This window comes from Lepisosteus oculatus, chromosome 9 (assembly GCF_040954835.1).
Source record: "Lepisosteus oculatus isolate fLepOcu1 chromosome 9, fLepOcu1.hap2, whole genome shotgun sequence".
Taxonomy (NCBI): domain Eukaryota; kingdom Metazoa; phylum Chordata; class Actinopteri; order Semionotiformes; family Lepisosteidae; genus Lepisosteus; species Lepisosteus oculatus.
Genome location: NC_090704.1, coordinates 30,741,044 through 30,758,113, shown reverse-complemented (window position 1 = coordinate 30,758,113; position 17,070 = coordinate 30,741,044). Strand labels below are relative to the sequence as shown.

The 17,070-nt window shown below is 42.1% G+C and overlaps 1 protein-coding gene and 1 long non-coding RNA gene across 2 annotated transcripts in view; one reads left to right on the top strand and one right to left on the bottom strand.

Moving 5' to 3' along the window:
* The window catches only part of LOC107078427 (uncharacterized), a 54,498-nt gene that overhangs the window by 5,152 nt on the left and 32,276 nt on the right, over nucleotides 1-17,070 (top strand). The gene's annotated exons all lie outside the window — the stretch shown is intronic.
* The window catches only part of trabd2b (TraB domain containing 2B), a 93,959-nt gene continuing 81,892 nt past the window's right edge, over nucleotides 5,004-17,070 (bottom strand). Inside the window, exons 5-7 of the mRNA XM_006635278.3 lie at nucleotides 13,361-13,451; nucleotides 5,790-6,035; nucleotides 5,004-5,477 (exon numbers count right to left, since the gene is read on the bottom strand). Of these exons, the coding sequence (XP_006635341.1) occupies nucleotides 5,276-5,477; nucleotides 5,790-6,035; nucleotides 13,361-13,451 (539 nt within the window). The 3' untranslated portion in view covers nucleotides 5,004-5,275. The remainder of the gene's footprint in view (nucleotides 5,478-5,789; nucleotides 6,036-13,360; nucleotides 13,452-17,070) is intronic.

The following is a 17,070-nucleotide window of genomic DNA, read 5'->3' as shown; positions in this document are numbered from 1 at the left end:
AGTCCCCATAACGTATTATGCATGTGACAATGCCTTGTGTAGCAGCGATGAAGGGATTATGAAGGCATTATGCAGCAACATTCAAATTAAGTGTTACTGAAATAACTCTGACAGGTTCTTAATGCACATTCTCTGACTGTCTCCTGGTACCTTCTCTGTCTTTGTTAGCCAGTTAGCGGCATCTTGAGGGTACTGACTGTACCACAGCTACAGCTGGAGGAGTTGTGTTGACAGAGGGTGTTGCAGTTTCATCTTGTTCTCTTCTTCACTATCCTGTTGGTGGTTCTAATAGCAACAGGTGCCTTGAGTTCAGGTACTGTAGGTCTAGTGGTGGAATTTCACCTGCAGGTGATCCATAGTCTGGAAAAGTGGCAGAAGAATTGTTAGTTCCATAGCCACTTAAGAAAATGGCAAAGGACACACTGACAAAATTATATATGAACTTCTCTTTATCTTGCTTAGTCCTTAGATTGTCATGCCTTTTCTCCAGGACACTCCTGTTCGATGTCATGTACATGCAGGGTGCAGTATAACATTCTAAGCAGCATTTGTATCACCACTCTGCACTATTTCATTTGTCCACTTATTCTAAGCGCTACAGTAGTTGCGGTATTTTCTGGTGTTTTTTTTCCAAGCCTCCCCATTAACAGTTTGTGTGGGTGTGGTTGTGAGTGGAGAAAGTGTGTGCTGATGTTTAGTTCTAGATGAGTGAAGGCTTTAAATCTGTATCCTTAACATGTAATCACCAGAGAAGGACTCTTTTGGTTTGGTGTTCATGCTTGTGCACAAAATAAAGCAAACTTCTAAAGTTTAACTTTAATCTGGTACTATTGTAGCAGGTAAATTGCTTTTCACCTTATATGCTGTGAGACTCACAACCTTTTGGATCAGTACTGCTTAGGAAGCTTGGCATGTGCAAAAGTGTTAGTGAAGAATGAATGAATACACACGAATAACAGTGCTTCCATTATTGGATTTAATGGGCATTTAATCTGTGCTTTACAAAATGTACTGTGAATAATCTTTCTACATTCATCTGTTTCTATGATGTTGTAGACTCACTTCTTCTACTGGGCTTTGAAATCAAACCCTTTTTTCCAGCATCTCTTAGAAATATGTCAGTAAGTGGAAATGCATTTAAGACCGAAACTGGCTCAGCAGTGACTGTCATCCTCTGATCTGTCCATACTTTCTCCCTGCTTGCCCTAAAATATTAAGTCTGCTGTGGATGGCAGCGATACCAAAGATGTAACTCCCCTCAATGTCATTTGCCATCAAGACTGTCTTAGTCATGGGTCATGTCCCTGAACTATAATGCTCTTTCAGGTTGCTAACTTTAAAATATTGCATGAGGGCCAACTGATTAATGATTACTGACATTGATTTGCCTGCAATTTTTTAAGTGTTTCAGTACGGAGTAAACTTTTCTGGTGTCATTCCTTTTTTAGATGTGGTCTCCTGGAGGTAATGATGGCAGACTTTGGTACTAATGTCATATTCAGGTAATATTCAGGTTTTCTCACTCGAACACAGCCCTGGCTTTCCTCAAGGGGAAGTGCAATGGTTGTCTGCCTGGACTTCCCAGAAAGTAGACCTGCCAACTGGATTACCCACTGTTCCTTTTCAACATTGTTTTGACTTGTTCAAAAATAGACAAACAGGAGTCAATGCGTCTCGGTTTATTAATGAGGATTAAAGTAGCCATATCACCCTGCAACTCACAACTGGCAACCCACTGAAGCTCAGCAGGTGTGAGCCTGGTCAGTACCTGGATGGGAGACCTCCTGGGAAAAACTAAGGTTGCTGCTGGAAGAGATGTTAGTTGGGCCAGCAGGGGGGCGCTCACCCTGCAGTCCAGGTGGGTCCTAATGCCCCAGTACAGTGACAGGGACACTATACTGCAAACAGGCGCCGTCCTTCGGATGAGATGTAAAACCGAGGTCCTGACTCTCTGTGGTCATTAAAAATCCCAGGGCGTTTCTCGAAAAGAGTAGGGGTTTATTATTATTATTATTATTATTAAAGGAGCTCAGGGTTCGGCAGATTGGCTCTGATCCTGCCTTGCTACAGTATAACCAACTCCTTCTTTCTACTCTCATTCCTTTCTCCTGATGCTGTCCTGGTTAAGTGCTTCAGAGCTGTTGTCCAGGACTCTCCACAACTGGTCCTATTACTCCACGAGGCACTGTTTTGATCTTGTCTTCTGCCCCTGGTTTTGTGTCTGTGAATATTGAATATTGCCGAATATTGCCATCTCCTGGCACCATGAGTGTAAAGATGACAATCTTTCTGCCTGCAGGGGTAGGGGTAGGTCCGATGTAACAGTTTTTTCTTACTCAGCCCTTGTAGGTCTGTGGGTTTTTGGTTTTGCTTCTTGTTCATAGTGGAATCCTCTGGCTCTCTGCGGAGGTCTTCATCATGACTGTATGAATCCCACTACTGACACCACCTATCACATGTTTTCTCTTCCTATTAGACTTCTTGGGTTCCGGTGCATAGATATTACCAAAGAATACAAGCTTTCCTGTGATGGCGCAAAAATGCAAAAAAAATCCATCTCTGACTAAAGTAAAAGTCGGAGCAGTCGGAGTCGGAGCAGAAGAAGAGTCGGAGTTCCTCTTCTTATTTAGAGGAAGTGTAGAGCAGATAAAGCAACCAAGTCCAATCTATGGATTTAAGTAAGCCACGGAGATGAGCAATGCATATCTCTTAAGTTAAAGATACAGTATATGGAGAGAGCCAGTAGATTTGCCCTTTCCTTATTTTGAATAGCAGAGAGATTCCAAATGACAAGAGGTGATCGGGTGTGTCCTGACTAATTTCTAGTAGCTTAATCCTGTGAGAATCTGGGAAATCTGTGTCAACAGTGTGAATGAAGAACTTGTTGCACACAATGTGTGCGTGGAGGTGAACTCCCCAACATGCGTAGGAGCCAGCTCACTTCATAGAACAAGTCTCTCCCTTGCTCCCTCGTATGGTAACAAGGGTCATAGGGTGGTCCATGTTATACCATCCATCCATTTTCAAACTGCTCCTTCCAACTCAGGGTCACGGGGCCAAAGCCAATGCCAGCAAGCAATGGGAATAGGCAGGCTATGCTCTGGATGGGACACATAGGATACAAGTGCATCTTTGTGTCTCACAAGGCAATGTTCCCAGAAGGCAATTAGCCCAGTAACTCAAAGTAATCAGTATGTTTTTGGACTGTGGGAGGAAATGCGAGAGCACACAACGAGAACATACAAACTCCAAGCAGATTGCCCCCCAGGTCCAGAATCGAACCTGGGCCCCAGCGCTTTGAGGTAGCGATGCTTACCACTGTGCTCGTGCTCCATCCCATCTGTTATACCTTTCCTAAAAATAGCAACTGAGTGTGTAGATGAATGCATATGTGTATGCTGGTAAATATTTAGGATTTACGTGCAGATGGGTATGTACATAGTGTGTGTGTACACACACGTGTCTATGATTTAGTAGCAACAAAACATTTTCATTGTGTGAGTCTGTTTTGGTGGCTGCCTGTAAATTTCACTATTGACATTTATAGTGAGATAGCACAGTGGCAGATGAGCAGGGAGCATTTCTGATATAAAGACAGTTTTTTTTTGTGTGGTGGTAGCCCAATGTCTTTTTATCTGCTAAAAGGTTTATAGTGAGAAGTTAACCCCATGACAGGTGCTCTGCAATCCCTCATATAGACCTTTACCCTTTCAATTGTACTCAGAGGTATTTGGGCTGAGGTGTAATTCTTCTTTTGCCATTAGGGGGCAGGGTGAGATCTCTTCTGAGAAACAGCTTCAGTAGATGAGCCTGGGTTTGCACTCCAGGATTGGATTCAATGTAATGTTGAATGTAAATTAATTTGTTGCAGACTCCTTGCTTTAAACATCTTTATATTTTTCTTGTAGTCGGAATGGAAGCCTGATGGCCAGCCAATATCTAGTCTCCAAGTGTTTGCATGTGCAGTGATTTGAGATGATACGCTTTTCTACATTGTCCAGATCTGGATTGAATTTCATCCTTTGCACAGACGGATTTTGTGCTGCATCCTCCAAGCGGCGACTAGGTTTGGTAAAGACTGATGAACCACAGTCTCATGGCCGTTCCAATTCTCTGGCTGGTCCATGCACCACTGTCGATGGAGCATAAGCCATCTGTTCTTGTTCCGTCTGTGCCAGACTTTAAGCATTCACTCCTCTTAAAGTTGAACAGCACACAACGCAAGCACTCAAGTATTTTGTAATACAGTTTTCAGAAAAGAGCAGCCCTGAACTTAACTCCTTCAAAATCACTACGCTTTCACTGAAAGAACCAAAGAACCACACAGCCCATTTGTACTTGTGATTTTACACAAGCGAGCTTGCACTTCTGAATTTTTTGGTTCATCTTCTCAAATTAATGGCTTAATGGAAATGCTGAAAGGCAAGTTTGATAGCTGACCTGCCGCTGATGGGCAGAAAGTGCTGAAAGCACACAGATAATCTGGCAAGAATTTTATTTTAAAAATACAAGTGTCTGACATTAAACTTTGTACACCTAACTGTGAACTGTGCTGTGTTTTGGGACAGGAAAGAGAAAATATCAAATTCTATTGCCCCTCTAATTAAAAAACGACTTTGAATTATTAAAAAAGGTAAAGTGGTGGTCAGTGTAAACTTTACCTGTTTGCCTTTTCATAACACTGATAAAGGGCCCGGATGAGTCATCAGCCCTCTGCCTCAGCTAACAGTCAAATCAAAGTCCTGCCTACTGTTGCCTCTTCTCCAGTGTGCAATTTAAAATCTCACAGTTGCAATTCTTTGGCTGGAGTGAGTAGAGTGTATGTTGAGAAGTCACAATAGACTAAAAGGGGACTTTGTAAGTGCGGACAACGCAGCTCAGAGCCACAGACATTACCTGTCCTGAACCTTTAAGCTGCAGAGGTTCACTCTAGAGATTCAATATAAATTACACCTTTTGTTTTGAATGCGGAGGAGTGCATGAAAATATACTCTAAGAATGAATAAATATACAATATTTCTTTATGAACAAATACATAATTTACAAATGCCCCACTGGATTATGGGAAATACAGGATCCTCTTAGAAAAGGTGTCAGTTATTTGAGTTGTGATAAGACGCTTCATAAATCTGAAAAACTCTATATATTATTTTCTTAAGATAGCAGGTCCACTCATGCCCTTGCTTTCAGTGCAGAAACTCATCAGGGAGCATGGCCAGCCCCAGCATGCTCTGTCTTTTCATATACACTCCTTTTAAGAGAGCGCGCCTGGTGGTCAGGAGGTACACAGCAACGGACTGAGGAGGGCAAAGAGGAGTAAGGCTACAGCAGAACCCGTGGGGGCTGCTGAAGACCGGGGTCCAGGCAGAGGCTGCTGGCTGTGGGCCTTTGCTCTCCTGTGCTGCTCCTCAGACGTCAGGGGTGGCTCCACTGTGATGTAGCCATTGGTGATTCGCACATTTGGCAGATGAGTTGTGCTGTAAAAAAAAGTTAATAAAATGTAATTACTCAGAGCAGAGGAATTGTTCATTATTCCAGCAACAACTGCCTCTGCAGTTGGTCAGCCTTTTGCATGGGTGTCCTCAGCAGGACCTGTCACATTCACAACGCCTTAATCAAAGCTGCTCGTCTCTTTTCTGGCAGGGCTGTGTGTATTGTGTCTCTTGTCGGCTACATGGGCAAAACACACAAAGTATGAAATGCTCAAGCTGGCGTTGCGCAATGTTCCCACAAGTCCGTGCTTTGTGAAGTCTCCTCGCTTGCCTGCGGTGAAGTCTCAGCTCGCTCACCTGGCTCCCATGCGCACCCACAGGTCACTGAAGTGCCGCTGCCTGCTGTGGTGCCGGTGCGTTTTTTTGGGGCGCTTCTTTTGGCGTCCAAACTCCTCCAGCTGGCTCAGGCTGTCGGGGAGCAGTAGGTGAGGGGTGAAGGGGTCATCCTCAGTGGCCCCCTGGTCCGAGGTGCCCGTGTCCCAGGTCGGGGTGACCTCGGTGATCTCCGTTCCCTCTGGTCCTAGGTTAGGCTGTTCCGGCCTCCTGTACCGACAAACAGAGAAGCTCACAAAGTCCCACTTCCATGTTTCTAAAGGAAATCACAGTGTATCCAGTAATCTGAGAATTCTTTGGTACTGATTATGCTGAGTCAAAAGTGTCTGAAAACCAATAGTTTCTGATCACTTCAGCCACTCAGTCTGACAATCTCTAATTCTCTATCTGACGTGTTGCTAACATGATAGATCACGTTTCAGAGAAGATTATAGTGTGTGTCTGAACTGGTAACTGTAGGCCACACTGTGTTAGAAAAGCGTGGGATATGAATAACTTGCTACATAACACATGGCCACTCCTTCCGTCGTTAGTCAACTGCTCATCATGCAAGTGTGCCTGCTAATGTACCCACACAGAACAGGATGGGTCTTCTTCTCGGGAACCTTCTTTCAGCTCCAGAAAAATGCCACGATTACAAGCGTTAACAAAAAAAAATGCCCCACATGCCAGAAACAAGCCTTTTAATTAGAGTCAGTTTCCTGTGTACTGCTCAACCAGGTCATGGAGCAGAAGAGCGCTGAAAACATTTCCCCATACCGTGAGGGCAGATCTCCCATTTTCAAAGCGCAATGAGACACATAAGAGTTGTAGATCATATAGGGGGTCTCTCAAATGCTGTTGTACTTTCACACTGCACTCTGTAACCCTGCCTAAGTCAGCCTGAGAGAGTGAAGTGCTCTTAATGTCTCAATATTGAGGAACACAGTAAGCTGAATGGTGAATAGTGCTCTGCTCTGCCTCACAAACACTAAAGCCTTGCAAAGGGCTGCTAGTTCGTTTTCAGCCAAGCTGCGTGACTGTCTTTAATGTACTTGGGAGTGTTATAAACTTTTAGGGATCTATTTTTACGTCCCAAAATGTGAGGATAAAGCCTCTGGTTTGGGCCTGACTGCCAAACTCTTGCTCTGCGCTCTCCAGCTTAGCTCCCGCGCTCTCAGATAACACCACATTAGCTTGGCTGTTAAATTCTGGCGCTTTCTGCTCTTGCTGCTGGAAAGCTTCCTGGTCTCTTGGATTTATGGCTCTGCATATAAAAATAAATAATTCCACTTCTGCAAAAATGTTTCTGTATTCTTTTGCCTACAGAGGAGATAAAAAAAAGGCTGTTGTGATTATTTACACTTGCAATGGAATTCGGTACATAAGAACATAGGACAAGTATTAAATGGCCCGTCTTGCTCATTTAATTGCTGGTAGCTAATTGATCCCAGAATCTCAGGCCGTTTCTTGCAGCATCCCTACAATTTTCAACCACATCACTGCTTCCACACATCCATGGTTTTATACACAAAGCTCTATTTTCAGCCCTTAACCTACCGTTTTCACTTGTGATGTGAGGCCCTCAATTTATTGTTGAACTTTTATGGTCTTTTTGATTGGCTTTAAAATGTGAATCTCGTGTTAAAATTGATTTCTTTAACCTGTGTGTGAAAGGGATTTCTCTGGCTGTCATAGCAGGCAGTTGTGGAGTTTTAAACACTTTGTGATCACAAATCTAATACAAAATATAACATATGTGTTATGTCGGCACGCAGTGTTATTTTGTGATATACTGTAACAGTTTGCAAATGAAAGAAAGTTCAAACTTACGTTATGGATTTTAGCAGCTACAGTAACTGTCTTCTTTGAGCAAACCATTGGATGCTCAGATCAAAGTTTCATCTTTGAAAACATGGCTTATGTAGTTGACTCCATACTCCCACAACCCTTTGTGTAAAGATGCACACTGTTCTCGGGCTTAAAACCACTTCCCTTGTGTCCTTGGGTTCAGATTTCACTGTTGATTTTAAAGATATCCATAGAGCTAATTGTCAGTGCCTTTTATTCAATACTTTTTGGAATTGAATATGTGGATCAGGTCTCTTGGAGTCTTCTCAGATTGAGGGTAAAAAGACTGCTGTTTTAGCCTGTCAGCGAGCCTGGGAATGTATGTGGATACTCATTCCAGAACATTTTCTTTTTTGTATTGAGCTGATCAGAATTGTTCATAATTCCCAAACAAATTCCCTCATTTGAACTGAGTGCATTCAAATCCAGACTTAGGCTTTATGTAATTGGTGTCTGTCTGCTCCTTGTTTCTTTTGCTATATTTCCAATACCTTGTGTTTTTTTTTCTTTTAATGTTTTTTTTTTCCTGTAAAGTGCTTTGAGAAGAAACTCTTGAAGGTGCTGTGTAAAATCATCTTAATTCACAACACAATTTTGACATGGCATCCCTTGATCCCTTGAAATTGTTTCATTTTACCTAGTTATTTTTAAATTGTTTGTCATTTTTATTGCTTTCCCACAGTGTTTAGAAAGTGAAAATGGCACAGCAACATGCAGTAAACATCTTCTGTGGTCCCTCAGATTTTCCATTTTCAGGTATAGATTGTGGTTTTACTACGTGCATGCAAAACACTGACATGCTCTCAGACAACCTGTGGCAAGACATTGCATTTGTTATGGAATAGAATAATCCATCTGTGATGAGGCTCTCTCATGTGGCTTGCAAGATAAATTTAATCTGCTCTTGCAACTGAATCGATGTTTCACAAAATGCACAGGATGGGTCTGGGAAAGGGAATTGACTTGGACTTTTAAACGTCCGTAGATAAAATAAATGTTTGTAATATTTTAATTTCTTGTTTGGGAGATAACGCATGTGCTTACATTTGGCACAGAAACTATATTCCAGGTTCCACCAGAGGTTATAAACTGTAAAACAGAAACTGGGAGACCCCTAGTCTGCCTCCATAGCGCCCTCTTGTGGTTTGGAGGGTGGCCGGTGACCTCAATCATTGGGTGTGAGAAGAGCTTGCATTCTTCCAATACATTTCCCTAAATATTTCATTTAAAAAAAATATGTAAAGGGAGCCCACTGTTTTGAGCTAAGAGGTGGTGTTTGTGGTGTAGTTCTGTGTATTTCTATGCAGGTATGGTTGACCTTCAAGGAACAATACGTGTAGTACCAAGAGGCAAACCATCAGGCATAAAAGACTGCAAACCCTGTTTATTCAGTTTGTTAATGGAGCTGAAGAGCTGTCTCTGCCTTGGCAAAGCCTTCAGAGTGTCTAAGACATTAAGGATAGTTTCCTCACTTCAATTTTTGCTGTTCTTTATATTTGCTGTGGTTACTTTGCAATGTATTTGTGAATACACCAGCAGTTCAATTGAGTGTGGTTCTCATGGATCTAGTGTTACCTCACACTGGGCTCCAAGCTTACACGCTCAAGACAGAGCCCCGTTCCACCACCTTCACCTTTCAAGCCTCAACCGTGCGGTCATTCAAAATAATTTCCTTTCAAAGCCGCACAACCTGGTGTGCCTCAAAATGAATCCAGAAGTTTGTTTTCTTTTTTAAAAAAAAAGAACAAGGAGATGTTTTTTTTTTTCTTCCTCTTTTGGGAAAATGACAAATCCTTTTGCGGCAACTGTTAGCATTAAGGGTTCGGGTTCAGCGTACATGTTCCTCCTTTCCCCCTGCACATTAAACACAGTCCCTCCTAATCACTCCGTGTATATTTGGAGAAAAAGCACAGGGCCCTGCTATCGGCATTATCCTAGAAGAAATGGTTTGGAAAGAAGGGAACATTTGCCTCCTAAATTGCCTCCTGTAGTCTCCTTTGCTCTGTCATGTCGGCTTCACTTAGGCTGCACTTCTTCACAGCTGACACCTAATACACACATATAAATCATTCACTGGGGGGCTGGGCTTCCCTCGTTTCATTTTCCCAAACGGTGCAGCAGGCCTTTTTCGATCTTTCTTTCTTCCTTCGTGCTCCTTTTGATTTCATGCGTTTCGCTCGAGTATTTCATGTAGCGGGATACTTAAATAATAAACCTCCAATTTGTTTTTAAAAGGTGTCTGTCGGATGCGGCAGGATTCCTGCAGAAATGCTCCTGTGTCGCAAGACCGGGGAGGACCCCATTGAGTTCAAATGTACAGCTTTCACTTCCTCACGAATGTGGGAAAGTGAAACTGAGAACAAGAATAACATATGGTTTATTCAGTAAGGGTTCGAGAAAATCCCCAAATATAGAAAGCTTGGACCGAAACATCATAAAACACTCACACCCTGCAGAAAATAAAAGGAAAAGATCTAGAAACAATCCCTACAAGCAGTGTGTCTGGGCACAGCACACAGCACTCAGCTCATGCCTAGAACAGCAGGTCCTGTCATTGGAGGCATTCTGACTCAAATGACTTGCAATCTCAAGCTTCCCGCCAACAACCGTAAAATTAAATGAACAAATTTCAATGTGTTGTTTCTCCTATGTTTCCTAGATTTATAAACATAAGGGATGTTTCCTCTGCTCCTTGCTTTGCTTTTCTGCATTTCCAACACCCAGGCTGTGGATGCCCCAGCTCCGAGTGCAGCTGTGCCAGGCAGCCCAGGGTTGCGTGAGCTGAGAGAGGCACACAAAGCTATCAAACAGCCCTGCCAGGACTTGCATCCAAAATGCCCTTTATGATGCCAACAGCCTATTTCAGAGGGTAGGCTCTTCTGCAGAAGGCTCCATTGTAGAGATCTATCAGATCCTCCCAGTATCTCAGACAGCAGATCCGGATCGGAGTCCTGGTGAGATCTTGGGCAGCAGATCAGTGGGACCCATTACTCTCCGTTGTACTGATGGTCAAGACTTTTCTTTGATTCCTACTAGTTTCAAGCCTGCTCTCCACACACCTGTGTGAGCTACCAGAAACCTGGCATGTGCTTTATATGTCATACCCCAACAGTTGTCTTTGTAATCTGTCACAGACATAGATGTAGGACTTATATCTAAATGTCTTATTTATGTTTGAACTTGCTGACTTGGCTTTAAACCAGTCATAGAACATTTGTGACAAAAAAAACACCAAGTGAAGTTTCTCACCAAGTTTTGTGGCTACCTTAAGGTAAACGGGATAACACATTTCAGACAACCCTCTTGCCCTGAGCTGCCATTGAACCAGAGTCCAGTCAGTACTCTTTCCCTCATGGTGGAGTCACAGTCAGGCCTGAGAGAGGAATCTGTTTTCCTTGTTTTATTCCCCAGTATTAAAGAAGGGCTCTACAGGGATCTACAGCCTCCTCTTCCATGCTGTGATTCAGCTGCTTTGTGTTATGCAGGCCTGTGATTGGTTCCTCTTGCTCTGTCAAACCTTGGACTTTGGGTTGCAAATAGCTGCCTGAGAGTACTGTAACTCTTAAAGCAGGAGAAATTTTGCTTTACTAAACGTGTTAAATCAAGTATGTCTGCAGTTATTAACATTTTGCCTAATTGTGATCCTATTTTACTTTTTCTGTCACTTTTGAAAAATGACTTCTATTTCACGCTCATGGCTGGCTCTCACACATGAATCAGAATTATCTCATATATAGAAAATAAATTGACATAACTTTTTTTCAAACGTGTTTACAGCAGGTTAAGCAACGTGCCATATTCAGTGTGCGTGGTCTGTTCCTCTAACGTCTAATTCTATACACAAATCCACAGTGGGACCATGGACCATTAAACTAATGGCACACTTTTCACAGTCTTTGAAGAACTGTATATAAAACTTGGCCTGTTCCTACTATTTTCTATTTAAGATTTATGCATCATTTAAACTTTGAAGTGCATGTTTAAGATCCCACCGACAGAAGTAGCTGTGCAGGCAGTGACCTTTGTGGGCAAAGGAAACGGAGCAGCCTTTATCGAAACAAGAACAGGAAATGTTACACACAGGTCGGGGGAGGGTGTAGAGCACTTGATCATGACACTATAAAGTACTCTGAGGGCAGGGCAGTTAAATGTACATGTATGTGATTCATGAAAATTGATTGTAATTTGTAATTATATAATTTCTTTAACTTTCCCATTCCTAAGGTTGACCAGACTTGTATTTATAAATAAGCCCGTTTTTTTAACTCTTAGGGTTTGAGTTAGAATGATCTGTTTAAATCTGCCATTTTGTATCTGTGATGTATCCACTAAAAATAAGCACTGACATACTGTAAATTCAAATACTAATGCCACAAAAGTATGTTAATAAAGTTATCTACTATTCCAATGATAGTAGGCAATGAATACACTTCAGCTTGCGTGTGAAGAAACCAGACTCGTCAATTCTGAACAAATTTACACTGATCAGACATTTCAAATACTTGATCACAGCAACTCATGGTCGACAATAAATCCAAGCAAAAGAAGAAATGTTATAGTAGTGTAATAGTTCTGCAGGAGTCTGAGGAGGTCTTGCATAGTTGGGGTCTCTAATTACTTTATTTACTGTAGAGTTAAGGGTTAATAGATTAATAAGAGTTATTAGAAAGGTTGGGACAAATATGTCCGTGTGGGTTAACCAGTTAGGTTTACAACGGTCTCTCACTTGTTAGGCAACACCTGGACAGCAGTCTCAAAGAAGCCCGGTCAGCTCACACTAAAGAGCAAAGCAGTAGGGGAGAAGCAAAGGTGAGCTCTTCCCATGGGCTAGCTCTGAAGGTAAAGAGCATGGACACGCCATCATAAGGTGAGGCGGAAAGTTTCCTGTGAGCAACTGAGAGGAACAAAGGTGTTAAAGTAGTTGGCAGACTTGGCTGTTGCTTTTTGGGGCCAGGGACACTTGTGAGGTAATCGTTTTGTGTCCATGGCCAAACGGGATTAGCTGAGAAGAGGTTGCACTGCTCTACTAAATCTTATCACAACAAGACTACCGTGCTGGTTACGGCTCACAGTGGTAGGAATGGTCATGGGTTAAGGGTTGTATGTGATCTTGTAATGGTTGAGATCACGTGAACATGTAAAAGGTTAGGGCTATGGGGTTAATGGTGTAGGTTACAATACTCTGGTCTCTGGGATACGGCTTCATGTTTCTGAATGGTGAGCACTACTCCCCATAGAACACTGAGATGCTCACTGAAGGCAGGGTGTCTGGTCCTGTAGTGGTTGTGATCTGGGAATTGGTTGGAGTCTTCAGGTTACAGTCTCCCAAGAGCAATGGGACAATCAATAGAACCCCAGCCACAGATCAGCTAGAACACCACAAATTGAGCTAACTGCGAAACCATGAGTCCCTGGCGAGGCGTGGAGAAAAATAGTGTCATGCTGCTCATGATGATGATGAGTACCATCACAGCTACAAGCAGATGACCCATCGCATCTAATGGACTCATTAGTCCATTAGATGCGACAGGTCTTCTTCATCATTGAATGTTTTTGTTCCTCTCTACACATCCTTAAATCTAAAAGGCTACTTTATGTATTACATTATATAGATCTGTAATGATTAACAGGCAGCTTCAAATAAAAGTGAATATTGCAGAAGATTAAAAATGAAGAACCGTGTTTATCAAGAATGGCTCACTCACCCTGTGATTGACTGTCCTGGGGAGACGTGCTCCACTTCATAGCCCTCCTGCCGCAGGATGTCCAGCACGCTATTATTCCCCAGGAAGTGGCCTGAGGTGAGAGAGAGTAGCTGTTTAGAGAGACCACAGTCCTGTGGTGGAGCAAAATAATCCATAGATGAGGACCCACAAGGATGCCAGACTCTGCTTTAAATCCTTCCCTGAAAATTCAGTTCAAGTTAATGGGTGAGAGGAAAATATGACTTCTGTAGCAGGATTAAACATTATGAGCAGTGGGTTTTTAATACTAATTTAGATGTTTAATCTACAGTGTCATGTATATGAAAGACATCCCATATGCCTGCTGGCTGAAACGAGGGGGAACAATCCAGAGAGTGGAGGAGAGTTTTAAAAACAAGGAGGTGAACTTGTGATGCTTCGGTCTCCTTAGTGAGTCTGTTCTGCATGTTAAGTCTACAGACTTCCTCTTTTTCTTTTTACTTCACTGTCCATTTTTTAACCACGTGCTTTCCCTTCTCATGTACTGTACATAAAAAAACATATTTCTGTCAGCTGTATACCATCTATTTTGCTGAATTAATGATCAAATAAACAAGTAACAAATAACCCAACTGCTATGAAATGGACTAGAAGCTGTAGTTTTGGATTATTATAGATGTGTGCGATGACAGCAATATACGATACTGTATAGTATATAGAACTATGCTGAAAGGCATTAAAAACGCAACAAGTTAGTTTTGGAACCAGTAGTGTTGCATTTATAATGCCTCTCAGTAGTTTTTCTTTTACATTTAATCTGTGTAGTGAGACGGCTTCTGTCTTGACAGTTATATTAAATATTTTTTCAAAAACTTATTTTTTCTTAGCCCTCTACAGACATAATAAAAGGAGCACGTTAACTTGGAGGAGAAAGGCTGAAAGATTAATTTTTCATACTGGCAAGTGCAAATAATGGCAGACATTCATGCCCCAGCCCCTCAGCTGCATGTAAGGCTCTTGCTTGCATTGAAGTTCAGTCATGTAATTGAACTTTAAGTTCATGATAACTTACTAAACGCTGTCATGAAAGCAGAAATCTGTCTTTGCGCTGTTGTGTTCATTCTAAACATTTCAGCAATGCTGCAAAGACATGAAAGGATTGGAGAAGGCAGGAATCTGGCATTGCGAGGCAGATTCTCAACAGCCTCATTAAACATGCTGAAAATTCCAGTTAAAAAAAAAATGTCGTGCTGTATGTTTTTTGGCTGGTGTATCAAAGGCTGTTATGGGCCTGGCAGTTGCATACCTCAGTAAAGTGGCAGCTAGATCAGACCTAATGATTGTGCTGGTCTGTCAGTCACCTAGTTTAGATACAGGGGAACAAACGTCCTTTTGACATCTGTTCCCATACTCTCGTCAATGTCAAATGAGATCAGAGCCAGTGCAGGTCTCACCTCCTGCAGCCCTTGACATCTTGTGTTTCAGTAGCTTGGTTGGATCCTAATGAAGGTTGGATCCTAACGATAGGGAGTTGAAATACTGTATGTAAGCAGTATTTGGAGTGATTCGCCTATGGTTGTATGAAAAGGTTTGTGAATTATCTAGATTTCTGCACGAATAGCTCCTAAAATGTGATCTGATCTTCATCTAAGTCATAATAATAAATAGACAGTCTTATTTAACAAACAACACACATTTTGCAACGTCATATCTTTATTGAACAAATGGTTTAAACAATCAAGGTCATTGATGGAAAAAGTATGTGAACCTCTAGGATAATGACATCTTGAAAAATGGGTAATTGGAGTCAGGTATTCCAATCAATTCAGGTGTGGGTTTGACCCGCCCTGCTGTATAAAAAAATCACCCAATTGTGGTTACCTGCTCTTCACAACAGAAGTCTGTTGAAGTGCAATATTGCCTGATCAAAAGAGATTTCAGAGGACCTCGGAAGAAGAGTTGTTGAAGCTTATTATACTGGAAAGGGTTACAAAAGGATTTCTAAAGACTTGGCCCTCCATGACGATGATCCAAAACACAGGCGTAAATCAACAACAGAGTGCCTCAAACAGAAGAAATTCCATATTTTAGAATGGCCAAGTCAGAGTCCTGACCTCAATCCAATTGAAATGCTTTGGCGTGATCTGAAGCAGGCCGTTCAAACAAGACATCCCGAAGATACACATGAACTGAAACAGTTTTGTGTAGGGGAATGGGAAACAATAACTCCAGATTATTATACAGCTACAGAAAGCGTTTGGTTGAGGTTATTGCCAATAAAAGGTTCCACTAGTTACTAAATATAAGGGTTCACATACATTTCTATCAATGACCTTGATTGTTTAAACCATTTGTTCAATTAAGAAATGACAGTGTAAAATGCTGCGTGTGTTGTCTGTTAAATAAGACTGTCTTTATTTATTATTATGACTTAGATGAAGATCAGATCACATTTTAGGAACTATTCATGCAGAAATCCATATAGTTCCTAAGGGTTCACAAACTCTTTCTTACAACTGTAGCCTAGGGAACGGCAACCTAGCTGAGAGGACAGGCTGTCCAAACACCACTCAGTATTGTGAGGAATGAGCTAGGGAGCTGCTGCAAGGGTGTAGATAAAGTGGCAGAAGGGATGCAATAAAGATGTGTGGAGGAAAGAAGTGGGTGAGACTTGTATAAACGAGAGCGGAAGTGTGCAAAATCAGGATAAACAGTAACCTTCCTCATAAACTTGTGTTATAAACTCCATTTATTGCATCTGTGTGTGTCTGTTCTGCTTTTTGTTTGTGGGATGCCAAGATCGTAAATGTCCGAGACCAGTTTTAAGAGCCTCTCACATTCTGATTAATAAGCTACGACACAGAATACATGACAGAAAATGGACTATGGAAAATGAGTAAGCAACTGTTAAAACCATCCTATACTATCCCAGCTCAATAAATAGTTTCCAAAGAGCTACTGCTGGGGAAACTGATACCAAATATTTAACCAAGAGCACTGTTACACATTCCACTGCAGCTAAGCAGAAGCATGGAAGACAGCTGCACACAATTTTGTTTTTGTTTATTGTAGCTGTTTGAAGAGAGGCTTTCTGTGGATTTAGAACTGCAAATTCTCCTGTTCTCAGGACAGTTGTGTGTCAGCTTTCCTGTGCCAGTCAGTACCACCACCTGGGCTCTGATTCATCACACCCTGGCAGCACGGGCCCTGGCACTGGGCTCCCCAGCCCAGTTCTCCTCAGCCGAGGCCAGGGCCAGAGACCGCCATCAGGGCCTGTTAATCCTCAGTGGTAAACGCACATAATGCGCTCCATATGTTCTGCTTCCTAGCTGCTCTTAAGTGACAAATCTGCCCAATTAAAAACACATAAGACATCTTATTTTGCTGGCTGTCCTGGAATTGAGCTGTGTGTGTGTAAGAATATATTATTTATAATAAACATACACATGTGTTTATATAACCAAAACATGTGGACACCATGGCGAATTGTAAAAAAGTGCGTGGGTTTGATATAGTTCTGCTCCACTTTTTAATTGATGGATGCTGCCCTGGAATGGTCTTAAAATAGGTAATAATAATAATAATAATTGCTTACACTTATATAGCGCTTTTCTGGACACTCCACTCAAAGCGCTTTACAGGTAATGGGGTCTCCCCTCCACCACCACCAATGTGCAGCATCCACCTGGATGATGCGACGGCAGCCATAGTGCGCCAGAACGCTCACCACA